Source organism: Triticum urartu, chromosome 5A, assembly GCF_056163025.1.
Source record: "Triticum urartu cultivar PI428250 chromosome 5A, HENAU_Tu73, whole genome shotgun sequence".
NCBI lineage: Eukaryota > Viridiplantae > Streptophyta > Magnoliopsida > Poales > Poaceae > Triticum > Triticum urartu.
Genome location: NC_141877.1, coordinates 307603351 through 307618447, shown reverse-complemented (window position 1 = coordinate 307618447; position 15097 = coordinate 307603351). Strand labels below are relative to the sequence as shown.

Here is a 15097-nt window from a genome sequence, read left to right as displayed (position 1 = left end):
TGATGTATGGAGTTTTCATGGCAAGCCGGAAGCTCAAGCAGTATTTTCAAGGTCATCCCATCACAGTGGTCAGTTCTGCCCCTTTGGGAGATATAATCCAGAACAGGGAGGCAACTGGCCAAGTTGCTAAGTGGGCTATTGAGCTTGGGCCTCATGGAGTAAAATATATGCCTCGCACGGCGAACAAGTCCCAAGCACTTGTGGATTTTATCAATGACTGGACAGAGTTACAGGCACCAGAAGAAAAGCCGGATCATACTTATTGGACTATTCATTTTGATGGGTCCAGGCAATTGGAGGGCTCGGGGACTGGAGTCGCGTTAACTTCACCACTAGGTGATAAGTTTTGTTATGTTCTCCGTTTAATGTTCCCTTGCACTAACAATGCAGCTGAATATGAGGCTTTACTCCATGGTCTTCAAATGTCTAAGGAAATGAATCTAAGCCGGGTTAAGTGCTTTGGTGACTCAGACGTGGTGGCTCAGCAAGTATCTGGTACTTGGGATTCCAAGAACCCACTCATGGCAGCATATCGTCGAGAAGTAGATATTGTTGCAGGTCATTTCAAGGGTTATCAAGTCGATCATGTGGACCGGCGAAAGAATGAAGCGGCGGACGCTTTAAGCCGTTTGGGTTCCCAACGTAAACCGGTTCCACCAAATGTTTTTCTAGATGTTTTGCATAACCTGTCGGTCAAGCTACCTACGGAGGAGGATTTGGCTGTTCCTAACCCAGAGGCTCAGTTGGTGGCAGCTCTTCATGTTATCCCGGATTGGACGGTCCCATATTTAGCGTATATGAACTGGGGCAAGCTGTCGGAGGACGAAAGTTTGGCCAGGCAGATAATCCGGCGATCCGAGTCAATGACCATTATCAATGGGGAGTTGCATCATTGCAGTGTAACAGGGGCGTTTCAGCATTGTGTGTCTCCTGAAGAAGGTTGTGAGATATTGCGTGAGATCCACGAAGGCAATTGTGGTCACCACGCCAGTTCAAAATCCTTGGTAGCTAAGGCTTTTCATCACGGCTTCTATTGGTTGACGGCTCATGCTGATGCTGAGGATTTGGTAAAGAGGTGTGATGGTTGTCAGAAGTTTGCATGCCGCACTCATGTTCTGGCTCAAGAATTAAGGATGATTCCAATCACTTGGCCATTTGCAACTTGGGGGCTGGATATGGTTGGGCCCTTTAAGAGGTCCAAGGACAAGAAGACCCACCTTCTGGTGGCGGTTGATAAATTCACCAAGTGGGTGGAGGCAGAGCCAGTTAGTAAGTGTGATGCAGCTACAACGGTTCAATTCATCAAAAAGGTGATCTTCCGTTTTGGTTTTCCACATAGCGTCATAACCGATAATGGTACTAATCTGTCCAAGGGTGCTATGGAAGAATTTTGTCAACGTGAGCACATCCGGCTTGATGTGTCATTAGTGGCTCACCCCCAATCTAATGGTCAAGCAAAGAGAGCCAATCAGGAGATTTTGAGAGGCATCAAGCCCCGACTTATGGTTCCTTTAAAGCGGACGCTGGGTTGTTGGGTGGAGGAGTTACCTTCTGTGTTATGGAGCATCAATACCACACCGAACAGATCTATGGGTTACACACCTTTCTTCATGGTTTACGGAGCAGAGGCGATTCTCCCTAGTGACATCCGTCATGACTCGCCCCGTGTGGCGGCTTATGTTGAAGCCGATAATGAGAAAGCACGTCGGGATTCACTTGACCTGTTAGATGAGGAGCGTGATCTTGCAGCGGCTCATTCGGCGATTTACCAGCAAGACTTGCGTCGTTATCACAGCCGCCGGGTTAAAACTAGAACTTTTCAAGAAGGCGATCTGGTGCTCCGGCTCATCCAGGATCAGACCGATATGCACAAGTTGTCCCTACCTTGGGAAGGACCTTTTGTGGTCAGCAAAAATCTGCACAACGGATCATACTACCTTATCGATGTTCGAGAGCACAAAGACTCACGTAAATTGGAGGAGGAGACCCAACGGCCGTGGAATATAGCTCATCTTCGGCCTTACTATACTTGAGCCACAGGCTCTTCTTATGTACATAGTTATGACAATGTATATATTATGATCAATATAATAAACCGGAGCCTCAGCTAAAGCGGGGTCTCTGTTTTTTTTTGACATCATGTGTGATTACATGGGGGCTTCTGTTTATAAAGCAGAGTTTTCTCATTGATCCGGCTTATAAAGCCATAGATGTAAAAAATCACTTGGGGACTTGGTCGTATTCGAACCATAGCTACACCTCTTGATTGGCATAAGGCCACCAGGGAAATCACTTGGGGGCTTGGTTGTATTTGAGCCATAGCTACACCTCTTGATCGGCTTAAAGTCCAAAGGAAATCACGTGGGGGCCAAAGAGAGTGTTGCAAAAGCACAACTCAAACATAGGCACCCACTGAGCACAACTCAAAATATTGCTTGGGGGATCTTTGCTTTTCAAAGAACAAAGAGTCTACACCCTTGTAATAGGCTATCAAGCCTGGCTTGGAAGCCAGGTGTATTCACCTAAAACCCTGGGTTATCCTACCTTTTTAAGTAAGCCACTCCATCCAGGTAATCCTGGTATGACCCGCCGAACGTTTGACAAGTCAATCTCATAGACCCTGAACTTGTCAAAGTTAAAACGACGATTGGTTAATGTGAGGTCCATCTTAAAAGGCTTTGTAAAATGGTTTAACTCAGTGGCCTGGCAGCCCATGAAAAGCCTCGATTTGGGCCTGGCAGCCCATGAAAAGCCTCGCCCTTTTTAAATATTTTCTGATATCTTTCTTTTTTGATATTTCTTTTGATGGGTTTTATACCAAACCGGTGTCTATTGACCCGGCCTGGCTGTTGACTATAAGTCGGCCGAACAAAGTGAGAATATTGCTGGTATCTACTGATCCGGCTTCATTGTCGATTATACATCGTCAGTATACAATCAAATATAAACCGGTGTTGATTGACCCGGTTTGTCTTTGATTACAAGTCACCAGTATGATATATGAATAAACCGGTGTTTATTACAACCCGGTCCGGCTTTATTCTAAACCGGCGAAACAGGGAGGAGTTATCAGTACTCAAGATTTGGGTTATCACCTTTACTACAGGGAGTTGGTGCGCCAACGATGTGATTCAATATCACATGTATGATATATTTCGTATTTGATTATCATTCAATACAGCCTGGTTATAAACCTGGGTTATATGTTGGGCATTATGACCCGTCCGGCGATAAACCGCCAGGACACTTCAAACTTGTTATATGTAGAAACAGGTCAAATAGAGCTGCTAAAGGATCATAAGCAGACATCACATAATTATAACGGATTAACAGTATCATGCAGAAGTGAATATGCACGATAGCATAGAGACCAAGTGTTTCAACTAGCCTATTACAAGGCGTTTTTGATGCCCAAAAGGATAATTGTCTTTTTTTAGCAAAGATTGCAGTAGATTAAACCGGCCTCCGGATCATGATTCTTTGCCAGGCTGACTTGATGGCTGCGGGTCATCCTGCGTCAGTTCACCCTCCTCCTCTCCACCCAACGGCTGGAACTCAATGGTGGTCCAGTCGATTCCAGTTAGAGCCTTGAATACAACCTCGTCGCTTATAAGGGTGGAGGGGTCAACGTCCGGGGCATAAGTATGCTTACGGATTGGTGGGATAAGATCCTCCACATCATGAGTTGGTGCAGGAAGTCGCTTATTCTCAGCATCATAAACCGGCTGATAGTGTGAGATATCTGTTTCTTCGGCCAATTTGCTCGCTAAGGGACGCATCTCCTTTGTCAAAGCTCGAAGATCGTTGTTATCAAACGCTGACCCGTCTTCCTTTATGCTCGGATAGCCGCGTCCTATGCCAGCCGAGTCAAGATCTGGTATCCAGGCCTTAGCCCGGATTAGTGCAGTCAGAGCACCTGCTCTTGCAGCTGATCTTTTTAACTCCTCCAACCGGGCAGGCAGCATTGACAGCTTTTCTAGTGTTTCCTTGATAAGGTTCCGGGGCAGTTTGTTATGAGCGGCAGTGCAAATGATCCGTTGTGCACCGGTGTATAACTGCTCTATAAGAGTATAGGAAGCCTTCAGCTTCTTCCGCATATCCGAGCCCAGGTGGGTAATACAAGATCCTGCATCATTGAACATATTGATAAACCGGCAGATTATGGGACAATACATGTTGAAGCTTATCATAAAGGTACTTACCAAACACAGCAGTGTTCATGGCATTGATTTGCCGCTTCAAGCCAGTCAACTCTTCTGTTACCGGTTTAAGAGTTGCTTCAGCATCCTCCGCCCGCTTTAGCAGAGTTGTTTTTTCAGCATCCCATGTCGCCCGTTCACTGTTGAAGCCTTCTTTCAGTTGTTCCATGGCTGCTAAAGCGTCAGTCAACTCCTCTTTAGCCTTGGAGGTTACAGCTTGCTGGGACTTAATATTTTCCTGAAGGTCGGCGATTTGACATTCTTTCTGGCTAAGGTTAGCCTGCAAGCGACATTTTATAAGTCAGTAGTGCATGTTGGAAGTCTCAAGCACATAACAAGTTATACACTTGGCACTTGGGGGCTAATGCATATGGCTTTTCTCAACTGACATTTTAAGTCCCAAGCACATAACAAGTTATATTCTTGGCACTTGGGGGCTACTGTATATTTTCTCAAGACAGAATTATGGATTTTTCTTCATCAACCAGTTTACAAATATGGTTATCAAGAGTTTTGGAAGCTTCATGACAGGTAGGTACTGATTCATCCTAAAGGTATAAACCGATCCCTGGGGGCTACACAAGCAAAATTGCAGGATTCATACTTTAAAAGTCCCGGTTCATCATAAAACGATAAACCGGCCCTTGGGGGCTATGCAGGCAAAAATTGAAGTTTTATTAAGTCCCGGCTCATGTTGATATCATAAACCGGCCCTTGGGGGCTGCTGGAGTTGATAGTACAAATGGAACAAGAGAAACAGTTGTGAAGAGTTAACAGTGTTTACCTCGTATCGCTCCTTCCTCAGGCCTACTAAATCGGCTTCATAGTCCCGGTTTGTAACACCCACAATGCGGCTATATCTCCCACGTGTCGGGGCACGACTTAGAGGCATAGCCGCATGGTAGGTTTGTCGCAAGAGGGGTAATCTTCACACAATCCCATGTACTGAATAAGAAAGGGATAAAGAGTTGGCTTACAATCGCCACTTCACACAAATAACAAGTTAAACATACACCATCCAGAATACAATCAAGGTCCCACTACGGAACCAAAATAAAAGAAGACAACCCCCAATGCTAGATCCCCGATCGTCCCAACTAGGCTCCACTACTGATCAACCGGAAAAGACACAACACAACGATCAAGATCTTCATCGAGCTCCCACTTGAGCTCAGTTGCGTCACCTGCACTGGTATAATCGGCACCTGCAACTGTTTGGAAGTATCTGTGAGCCACGAGGACTTAGCAATCTCACACCCGCGAGATCAAGACTATTTAATATTAAGGGTAGGAAAAGGTAGTGAGGTGGAGCTGCAGCAAGCACTAAGCATATATGGTGGCTAACATACGTAAATAAGAGCAAGAAGAGAAGCAACGCAACGGTCGAGAAACTAGAAGTGATCCTGAAACTACTTACGTTCAAGCATAACACAAGACCGTGTTCACTTCCCGGACTCCGCCGAGAAGAGACCATCATGGTTACACACGCGGTTGGTGCATCTTAATTAAGTTAAGTGTCAAGTTCTTTACAACCGGATATTAACAAATTCCCATCTGCCACATAACCGCGGGCACGGCTCTCGAAAGTTTATACCCTGCAGGGGTGTCCCAACTTAGCCCATCACAAGCTCTCATGGTCAACGAAGGATATTCCTTCTCCTGGAAAGACCCGATCAGTCTCGGAATCCCGGTTACAAGACATTTCGATAATGGTAAAATAAGACCAGCAAGACCGCCCGAATGTGCCGACAAATCCTGATAGGAGCTGCACATATCTCGTTCTCAGGGCACACTGGATAAGCTAAGCGTACAGGTACCAACATAACCCAAGTTGCCAAGGGACGGTCCCGCATGGTGCTCTAGTTCGGACCAACACTTAGAGAAGCACTGGCCTAGGGGGGTTAAAATAAGATGAACCTCGGGTTAATTACTCCCAAGGGAAAGGTATAGGTTGTTAGGCAAATGTAAAACCAAGGTTGGGCCTTGCTGGAGGAGTTTTATTCAAAGCGAATTGTCAAGGGTTTCCCATAACACCCAACTACGTAAGGAACGCAAAATCAAGGAACATAACACCGGTATGACGGAAACTAGGATGGCAAGAGTGGAACAAAACACCAGGCATAAGACCGAGGCTTCAACCCTTTACCAAGTATATAGATGCATTAATTAAAAATAGGAGATATTGTGATATCCCAACATATCCATGTTCCAACATGGAACAAACTTCAGCTTCACCTGCAACTAACAACGCTATAAGAGAGGCTGAGCAAAAGCGGTAACTTAGCCAAACAATGGTTTGCTAGGAAGGAAGGTTAGATGCTTGACATGGCAAATATGGAAGGTATGATATAACAAGTGGTAGGTAGCGCGACATAGCGATAGAGCGAACAACTAGCAAGCAAAGATAGAAGTGATTTCGAGGGTATGGTCATCTTGCCTGAGATCCCGCAAGAAATAAGAACGAGTCCATCAAGAAGGCAAACGGACGTAGTCGAACGAATCCTCACAACTCCGGAACAGAACCGAAGCTAACGAGAGAAGCAACCCGGAAAGAAGCAAGCAACATAGTAAACAACCATCACATGAACATGGCATGATGCACAACCAAGTATGATGCATGTCCGGTTTAATGAAACATGGCATGGCAAAGTGCACAAGCAAAACTACAAGTTAAGTGGAGCTCAATATGCAATGAGTTGCATATTGAAGAAAGCACCACATTCAAACATTTAGTTCACTCTCGGTTATGTACTCAACAATATTAAATGTTATTAAACATGGCAAGGGGTGAAGCATAAGTAAACTAACTACTGGTCAAGTTTAAATGAGGACGGAAATAACCAACGACACTTCTGGAAAATCCTCATATGCATATTTTAAGGTTGGTATTGTTCTGCCCTAAACACAATTTTAGAGTTATTAAACATGCAAAGTAATGCCACCATGTTAATCTATGCATTTTTTCACCCCATTTACATATAAAGTTTATTAAATTTGGAGCTACGGTTATTTAGTTGTGAAATAAATCATTTTAGCAAGTTATTTAAGCAAATTTAAACAAACATCATTTTAAACATGGATGAAAGTGGCATATTATGAAACTGCACAAAATTCTAAGCATTTTACATATAAAGTTTGTTTTAATCCAATGCACGGTTCATGAGTTATTAAATGCATGAAGCTTAGGGGGGTTTCTACAAAACAACGTGCACTGGATAATTACAGAAATTCACAGAGCCTAAAAAATATACAGGCCAAATCTGGCAGACTAGCCCAACAGGAGGGAAAAAAGGAGGGGTGCGGGGTGCCCTCACCATGGGCCAAGCCCAAGTCGGTGGGAAGGAAGCGCGCTGGGCCTGATCTGGAGTCCAGCTGGTGACCCACGCGCGTGGTGGTCATGCGCTCGATGCAGCGCTGCTGCATCTACTACCACTATAAAAGGAAGAGAGGGGCAGATCCAAACAATCACATCCATCCATCATCAAAATCTAATGGCTCCTAATCGTTTCGTGTTTAACGCTGCAAGCCACGGAATTAAGCCACGCCCACACTATCGATCGCTAATCCTACCCGCTGCTTCGAAAAACAAAAACCGCTCCGCACGCCACGCCCGCACCACGACCTCACCCGCTCCACCTCCCAGCGGACGCTGATCCTCCCCCGTCGTCCGCCCCGTCCGCCGCCCGCCTATCCACTCGGCCTCCGCCGCCGCCCGCCGCCCTAAATCCTCGCCCTCCTCCGCCACCGCCGGTCAGCTTGGCCTCCTCCGCCGCGGACGAGGAGGTGGAGGGTGAGCGCGGTGTCTCGGAAGGCGGTGAGGCGGAGGCGGGGGAGTAACGAGATGGCCGCCGGGTCCTGCTTCCTTGCGGTGCGGAGGGTTGAGGTGGAGGCCGGGTTCTGCTTCCTTACGGTGCGCGCGGTCGAGGTGGAGGCGGAGACGGAAGGCGGCGAGGAGGGTCGAGGTGGCCGCCGGGTTCTGCTTCCTTGCGGCGCGCACGGTGACGCCGGCTGCTGCCCACCCCCACTCGCACTCCACAAACGCACGCCTCTCCCAACTCAGGCCATCCCCGAACAGCGACCACGACGCCCCACCGCTGGCCCCTTCGCGACCACACTCCCCACGATGCCTGCCGGTTCTCCACCGCCTCGCCTAGGCCATCTTGAAACCGCCGCAGTCGCAGCTACAGTCAGGTTACCACCACTTCCTATTCTTGGTTCTGATCTTTGTATGTCCTTAGCAGTATATATACAGTTGTGGTATACTTCAATGAACTGGGAGTTGCCCGTTTGTAGCTTCATAGGTGTTGACATCTGTTGCAATTCGTATCACATTGAACCAGTTTTATATTAGTGATCTAAATGCTCTTATATTACTCCCTCCGTCCCAAAATTCTTGTCTTACATTTGTCTAGATACAGATGTATCTAACACTAAAACGTAACTAGATACATCCGTATTTAGACAAATCTAAGACAAGAATTTTGGGACGGAGGGAATAGTTTACAGAGGGAGTACCAGCTACCGATCTGTCGCATTTTATCCACCATGTCATGCTTGCTCTCTATGTTATCTTCTGTTTTTGAATGAATTTCATTTTGCTTGCTGCAATAGCAGTAGACTGATCTGTCCTCAGTTTTGAGGTTAGGCTAATTTGAGCGAAATGCAGTTAAAAGCAAGAAGCAGTTTTAACCAGCGAAACTGAATATTATTCTCTGAAGAGACATGCCTTCTTGATTGACGAACAGGTTATCCATGTTCAGGTAAATGTCATGCGTCTTTTCTGAACATTCTGGTCGTGCTCCACAATTCAGATACTATTGTCAGTTATTGTAGTGGTATAGTGTTCATCTACTACTACCCTTGTAAAAGCATGAAGTTTAGATCTTTGTGTTGTGCTGAAATTCATGCATATATCTTTATACTGGGTTATTTGATAAGCTGTGCTATTTATGTTGAAATAATATGAAATTATATGCAAAGCTCTGCAACTGCCTTGAGTAGGTGATAGTTAAGAAGAACATAGTATGTGATGGTCCAATGAGGAAGAAATATAAGTCGACAATGCTGCTGATGGGTGGCACTGATAGTCCCAACGCCTTTGCTCTTGGATCATTATTCAAGCTTATTTTTTCCTACAACAAGAAAGAGGATGCTGAAGGAGGTATTGCAACTAGAAAGGTATCTGGTTTACAACTTGATTCTGAACTTTTTTCAAACATGCATGGTTGTTTTATCCTCTGAAGACAATATAAAAGCTTTTGCCATGTTATTACTTTTTAAAGTTCCATAAACTGAATAATCTTTATAATGCACATAAGTATTTTCATATTGAAACTGTTCATCCATTGGTAAATTCTTTTCCTACTCTTCTGCATCTGAAATATTTACAATTATCACGCTGAAAGGAAGACTTTTCTTGCTCTTCTACTGAATAAACAAGAGTGTCATAGTATGTAGCTCAATGATGCTTAGGTAGTGGTAATTATTTATTGGCATAGTGTTTGTCTGCTTCTCATCAATGAGCTCATCATGGATTTTTTTTTTAAATGCCGAGGCATTTATTTTGTAGAGTTTGATGCTGTTATTGTTATCTAGCATCACATGATTTCATAAATTTGACGGAAGTTATGTTGATCCCTTGCTTAAAGAATTTTTAGCAAGAAAGCAGATCCTATTTGTTTCTCATTAGTTAGAGAAAAAACGAACAAGTGAACTCCAATTGCTATAATTCTTTTTTTTTGCAAAAAAACTAAAATGTCATTAAGCACTGTGTAGTACTAACATATGACTGACTTATTAGTCACAAACCGTGTAGTGAAAAAGTTTGAACTATTTAGCTACCGGACAATCAGTTGGACTTCATGTCCATATGTGACCAAGTAGTTTTAGGCTGATAAGTATCACTAGAACCAGCCTGAAATTTGACCTCTCGGAACATAAAAAGCAGAAGCTTACTTCAGCAGCATGTGGTCAGTTCCCCTCACCGGCTACCATCTGTCTCAGAGTTTGGTTTTTTCGGGAGATTTCAGGATAGAAAGGCAGCTTTGGAGAGGGGTCGCAAAGATCAAGGCTATTGTGTCAAGTACTGTGCTCAAAACGTCCATCGGGTGCGTCCATCTCGCCCCAGTTCATCACCGATCACCAAGCGATTTACATCCACTGCGATCATGGATGACCCCGTGAGATATGCCGCCCTATTCTTCCAAATACAATGGGTCGATTAATACGGTATTTTGATATGCTAATCACGCTTCCGTTTCACTAAATTTCCAGAACAATACTACTTACCTTCTACTAATACTGTTCTGTCAACTGCAAAAATCAGAATTATCGCAACATTTTCGTGATCTGTATTCCAGCTTTTAGTATATGGTTTGTTTTAGAAGCAGATAAGTGGTGAAGGGTCGTATATAGGAATACTTGTTATGCACGTCTATCTACACTCTTCTCAGCCTAGAAATCATTATGTGCTTGCTGACTTGTTTTGCTCACATTGCCGCCGAAACTGTGAGCGGTCCTTGCATGTCTTGTGTATTCATTGAAAGCGTCTAAAATATGGAGTTGCAACATGGCTGCTAGCTGCTACTTTCATGTTAACAGAAGAAGGCCAAAGCTCTCATTTTCTAGATATGTCGAGTTTAAATATGAAGGATATTTTAAGAACGGAATTTTCAGCATCATATATCTATAGCAATTGTGTTCTGAAACGGAATTGTTGGCTCCTAATAATAGTGTACTGAATTCTCTCAAGTCCTTCCAGCTTTAGGGACTGCTCAATTGGATCTGCACAATCCAACAAAATAAATGTGCATAGTGTCTGCGACACTTTCTTCGGATCATCACGAAGGTAGTTGTAGGAGTAAAAAAGTACGTCATACTGTTTTTTCAGTACAAGCCAGAGACTGTTGAGAAAGAAAGGCTAGGACAGGTAATACTTGTTTTTACAGTACTTGCGCAAAAAGTATGTCATACTGTTTTGTTCTAGATGATTTTGATGAATTTTACAACCTTCTTTTCAGTCGTATACCCCAAGAAAATTTGCTTTCATGGGGCTTATTTAATCCAAGAAAGAACTGTGAGTAGTAGCGAACCAGACATGAAAAGTTTCAGAGAACTACGAAAACTCCGGTCAGTTTTGTCAGGATCTTGTGACCCAATTCCAGGACTCTATTGACTAAGGTAATTAATGATATATCTGTGTGATTTATCCTGTTAAAACTTTTAGTGTTCACTTAGGGGTGAGTGCAACCAGTAACTAAATTTAGACTACGAACTAGAGTAGGACAGTAAAATCAGGAGCAGGATGGAGAACACATGGGACATTGAGGACTAATGGTCAACACTTAAATCTTGCTTTACATTCAGTTCAGTTCCAAGTAGTCTGATACATAGATGGAGATGCGAGTGCTGATTTGGGGTTGATTTGGTAATTATATATTTTCCTTGATGACTGTCATTTTGTTGTCCTACATGTGCCATATGATATGCATAACAACTTGAGAGCACCTTTGCTGCTCTTGATGTGCTTCGTCATGCAGTTTTTTAAAGTGCACAAGCAAGCTTGCGAGTGATGACAACTACTATGACCTACAAACCTTGAATCAAGGTTTTTGGGGTTGAACATAGGGCACAGCGCGCTCTCCCATCTACTCAGTGAAGTGTATGAAAGAAAAAGCTACAATATACAAATCGTCACCGTCATTCAGTTTGTCCAAAACTGAGAAAAGCTCTTTAAAAAAAACTGGGAAAAGCTCACGTGATGGAATGAGATGAGATTTCAATATCATGATTGTGTTTTATAATTTGAATGACCAAAGTAGATGATCCAGTCAGCCCGTGTTTGACAATATGAAGGGACAAGCTTGTTGATCCATTATCTGGCCAGGAAAATACAATAATTCGGAGGGCTTAGGTATGGATAATAGATCTGACCTAATCTAGCAAGGTGAGTGACTCAATTGCACATGTGCAAAATGGAAGTTTAAACTTACTTGAATCTCTTGTAGGGTTTGGGGGAGATTGTCAGCGAGCCACTGATGAAAGTCCTTTTGCAATGACAATGATAGAGAAGATTTGAAAGATCTCGCTTGGCGTGGGGCAACTTGTGTACTCCTGGATGGGGGCGCCGTCCGGTGGCAGTGGGGTGTGGCAGTTGCCACAGCTGGGCACAGCCGGGAGGCGTTGGTGTCACCATTGTGCTACATCACACATTTTTCTCGCGGCGATTGTGTTACTGTTGTTGTTATCAACAACCTACCATGACGGTCCGGGAGGTGATGAAAGTTAGTTGCAGAGGCTACACTCAGATATATGATCTTTGCGGTGAAGAAAAACATGAACAATAATGCAACTATCCCCTTTAATGGGATTATTCCATCATTGGTTATCTGATTTAATCAGAACAGGAATGCACCTGCTATGTGACTGACACAAAAATTATTGGAGGAAGTTTGCTCTCATGCTTACACAATTTTTTTATTCCTTTTCCACTATTCCTCACTGCAACCTCATGGTAGCACTATTGTTGCTCTGTAACCTGATATAGCTTTTTGATAATCTATTTATTTACTTGTATGAGCTTGAATTCTAATTCTTATTTCCATAGACCACAAGTTGTATGGGCTTATTTAACCTACTATCATGTACCCATTATTCAGTTATGTCTATTGCATTTTGTTTTTCATTAGGCTTGAAATTTTAGACCTGAAATTGATCTTCGTCAAAATTAGTTCAACTGAATGGAGCAAATATGTGATTTAGATATAACAATTCACTGATTTTACAGGGACAAGAAACCTTTTTTTGATTGTTGTTGTCATCTTCCCACACCTGCGGTAAGTACTAAAGTAGTATACTGAAATATGAGACATGTTTGCGAAGTGTCCTCTCCTTTTAGTGATTTACAGTGGTAGTATTATTGATCTCCCATGTAGTGTGCTGACCAATGAGCAACTTAAATACCTTTCCAGTAATTAAGTTGGGTAAAGAGAAAGCAGAGAACGGAATCTTGGTGAAGACATCTCAACAGAGATGAGATAATGTTGCCCAAGCTGATTATTGCTTGGTTTTTATATCCCTTTTCAGTTGTATTTTTATGCATTATCGACTAGGAATAGAGAATATCTCACAATCAAATTTCAAGTGCCTGTACGAAACTCATAACATGGTTGGGCACTGTTATCCAAAACATATGTTACATTTTTCTCCATCATAATGCAACCTTTATTCGGATCATATTTTTTCTTACCAATTCTTTATTCATTTATATTACATTTATTTTCTGCTCATAGTATGTTTCTTGAGAAATCAATGGACCCTATGCCCACCATTGATCTAATCATGGTTTGTCGTTATTTACCTTTGCATGTGCAAGCAAGACGTGCATTGCACGTGCAAGCTTACTAGTCTCGCTGAAGGAGAACGGCAGTGGCGCCATGGCGGCAGGATGCAGGAGGTCGCAGCGGCGGGGCTCTTCCCGGCCGGAACGCGCCTGATCCCGTGGGAACGACGCGAGGGCGAATGGATCCACGTAGGAGGAGACGAAGCAGGGGCTTGAGGCGACGAGGTTGAAGGAGGCTGTTGTTGCCTGAAGAAAGACAGAGTTCAGAGAGAAACAGGGGAAGGGAAGAAGAGAGACGGAGATGGCAGGGCACGGCGACCTGCGAGGTCCGGTGGCGCGGCCAGGCATGCGCGAGGAGGAGGCATCGGGCGCGCTGGCGACCTGCTGGTCGGGTGCTGGTCGTGGCAGAGGCTCGAGGCAAGGAACCTCCAGCGGTGCCATGACCGTGGAGAGGTGGCTGGAGGCGGCGGGGTCCTGGATCCGATCGAGATGGGGAAGGGCGGCCGGCGGTGGGGTTGGCTTGCAGGTGGCGGAAGGCTGGCCGGGGTGGCCTGGTTCGACGAGGTTGAAGACGGCGCTGTTACAGAGAACAGAGAGGGAGAGAGAGAGAGAGAGAGAGAGAGAGAGAGAGAGAGAGAGAATCGGGTGAGACAGAGGGAGCAGCGAGGGAGACGAAGGAAAAAAAACAGGGGCGCGAGACAGGGCCTGGTGTCGTCGGGTTGGTCGCCGGTGTGAGGAGGCAGGGAGCGGGGGGCTCAGGTGCTGCTGTTGTTCGCCGGCGACGGCTGGATCGGGACGGGGCTTGCTCCGGTGAGATGCATGCAGAGGAGGCGGGGGTCGAGAGGCGCGGGAGGTGACGAGGCGGCGGCAGCTCTCTCGATCCCTTCGGGGATCAAAGCAGGAGGAGGTGGGCTCGCTGGTTGGTCCGGGATGGATCCCGAGGATCCAGGTGGAGTGGCGGCAGGGAGGAGGTATGGATGGGACAACCATCCTAGATTCTAACAGGGTTAGGTTGATTTGGTAGGTGGTGGTCTTATATATATAGCAAGTGGATTTTTATAGGGGCATTTGGTCCCTTTGATTTTAATCAGATGAATCCGGATAAATAGACTAGGGCGTCCAAACAAAGAAATGAAGAAATTTTAGGGATGCTTGGGGATGATCCGGACCCAATGGTCACGACTGAGCGGTTCGGGTTCGGGACAGCTTTCGGACGCGCGAGGGGTTTGATGAAAGGCCAAAGATAAAAGGGGGGGGGGGGGGGGTTGGAGCCTCTGATCGCGACCGATGGATCCGATCGAGAGGGAGGATAGGTAGGCCTAGGTGGGCTGGTTGTGACTATGTAGAAGGCCGAGGGCTGCGGGAGAAGAGAGAGAGACCCGGCAGCAGTTTTCGGAGACCGAAAACGTCCGACGAAAAGACCGGCTATATTGTCGCTATAGTTATCCGTTGGGACGTCAAACGGACTCCGAATGCGATGAAACTTGGCAGGTGGCCTACTGACAACAAAACAACACCACATGCCAACTTTCAACCCATTTCGAGAACATTTTCCGGC

At 45.0% G+C, this 15097-nt stretch overlaps 1 protein-coding gene across 6 annotated transcripts; it reads right to left on the bottom strand.

Annotated features, from left to right (window-relative positions):
* Window positions 1–3374: 3374 nt before the first annotated feature.
* LOC125508672 (uncharacterized) lies at window positions 3375–14551 on the bottom strand. Of its 6 annotated transcripts, none has more exons than XM_087525941.1 (6): window positions 13859–14551; window positions 13558–13785; window positions 12191–12452; window positions 4984–5410; window positions 4203–4479; window positions 3375–4126 (listed from the first exon to the last, which is right to left on the bottom strand). In XM_087525941.1, exons 4-6 carry the CDS (start codon window positions 5089–5091, stop codon window positions 3471–3473), a joined length of 1041 nt encoding a protein of 346 aa, XP_087382067.1. In that variant the 5' UTR covers window positions 5092–5410; window positions 12191–12452; window positions 13558–13785; window positions 13859–14551; the 3' UTR covers window positions 3375–3470. The 6 variants fall into 6 exon arrangements, 2 of the variants coding, with proteins under 2 accessions (XP_087382067.1, XP_048529395.2); XM_048673438.2 differs by having other exon boundaries at window positions 13558–13775; XR_007283710.2 differs by lacking the exons at window positions 3375–4126; window positions 4203–4479; window positions 4984–5410 and adding an exon at window positions 9416–12076.
* Between the last annotated feature and the right edge of the window lie 546 nt (window positions 14552–15097).

Coding starts and splice junctions, on each gene's coding strand:
- LOC125508672 (XM_087525941.1), bottom strand. CDS start 5,091: ATGCCTCTAAGTCGTGCCCCGACACGTGGGAGATATAGCCGCATTGTG. Junction 4,480..4,983: donor TGAGGAAGGAGCGATACGAG/GTAAACACTGTT, acceptor TGTCGCTTGCAG/GCTAACCTTAGCCAGAAAGA. Junction 4,127..4,202: donor CATGAACACTGCTGTGTTTG/GTAAGTACCTTT, acceptor TCAATGATGCAG/GATCTTGTATTACCCACCTG.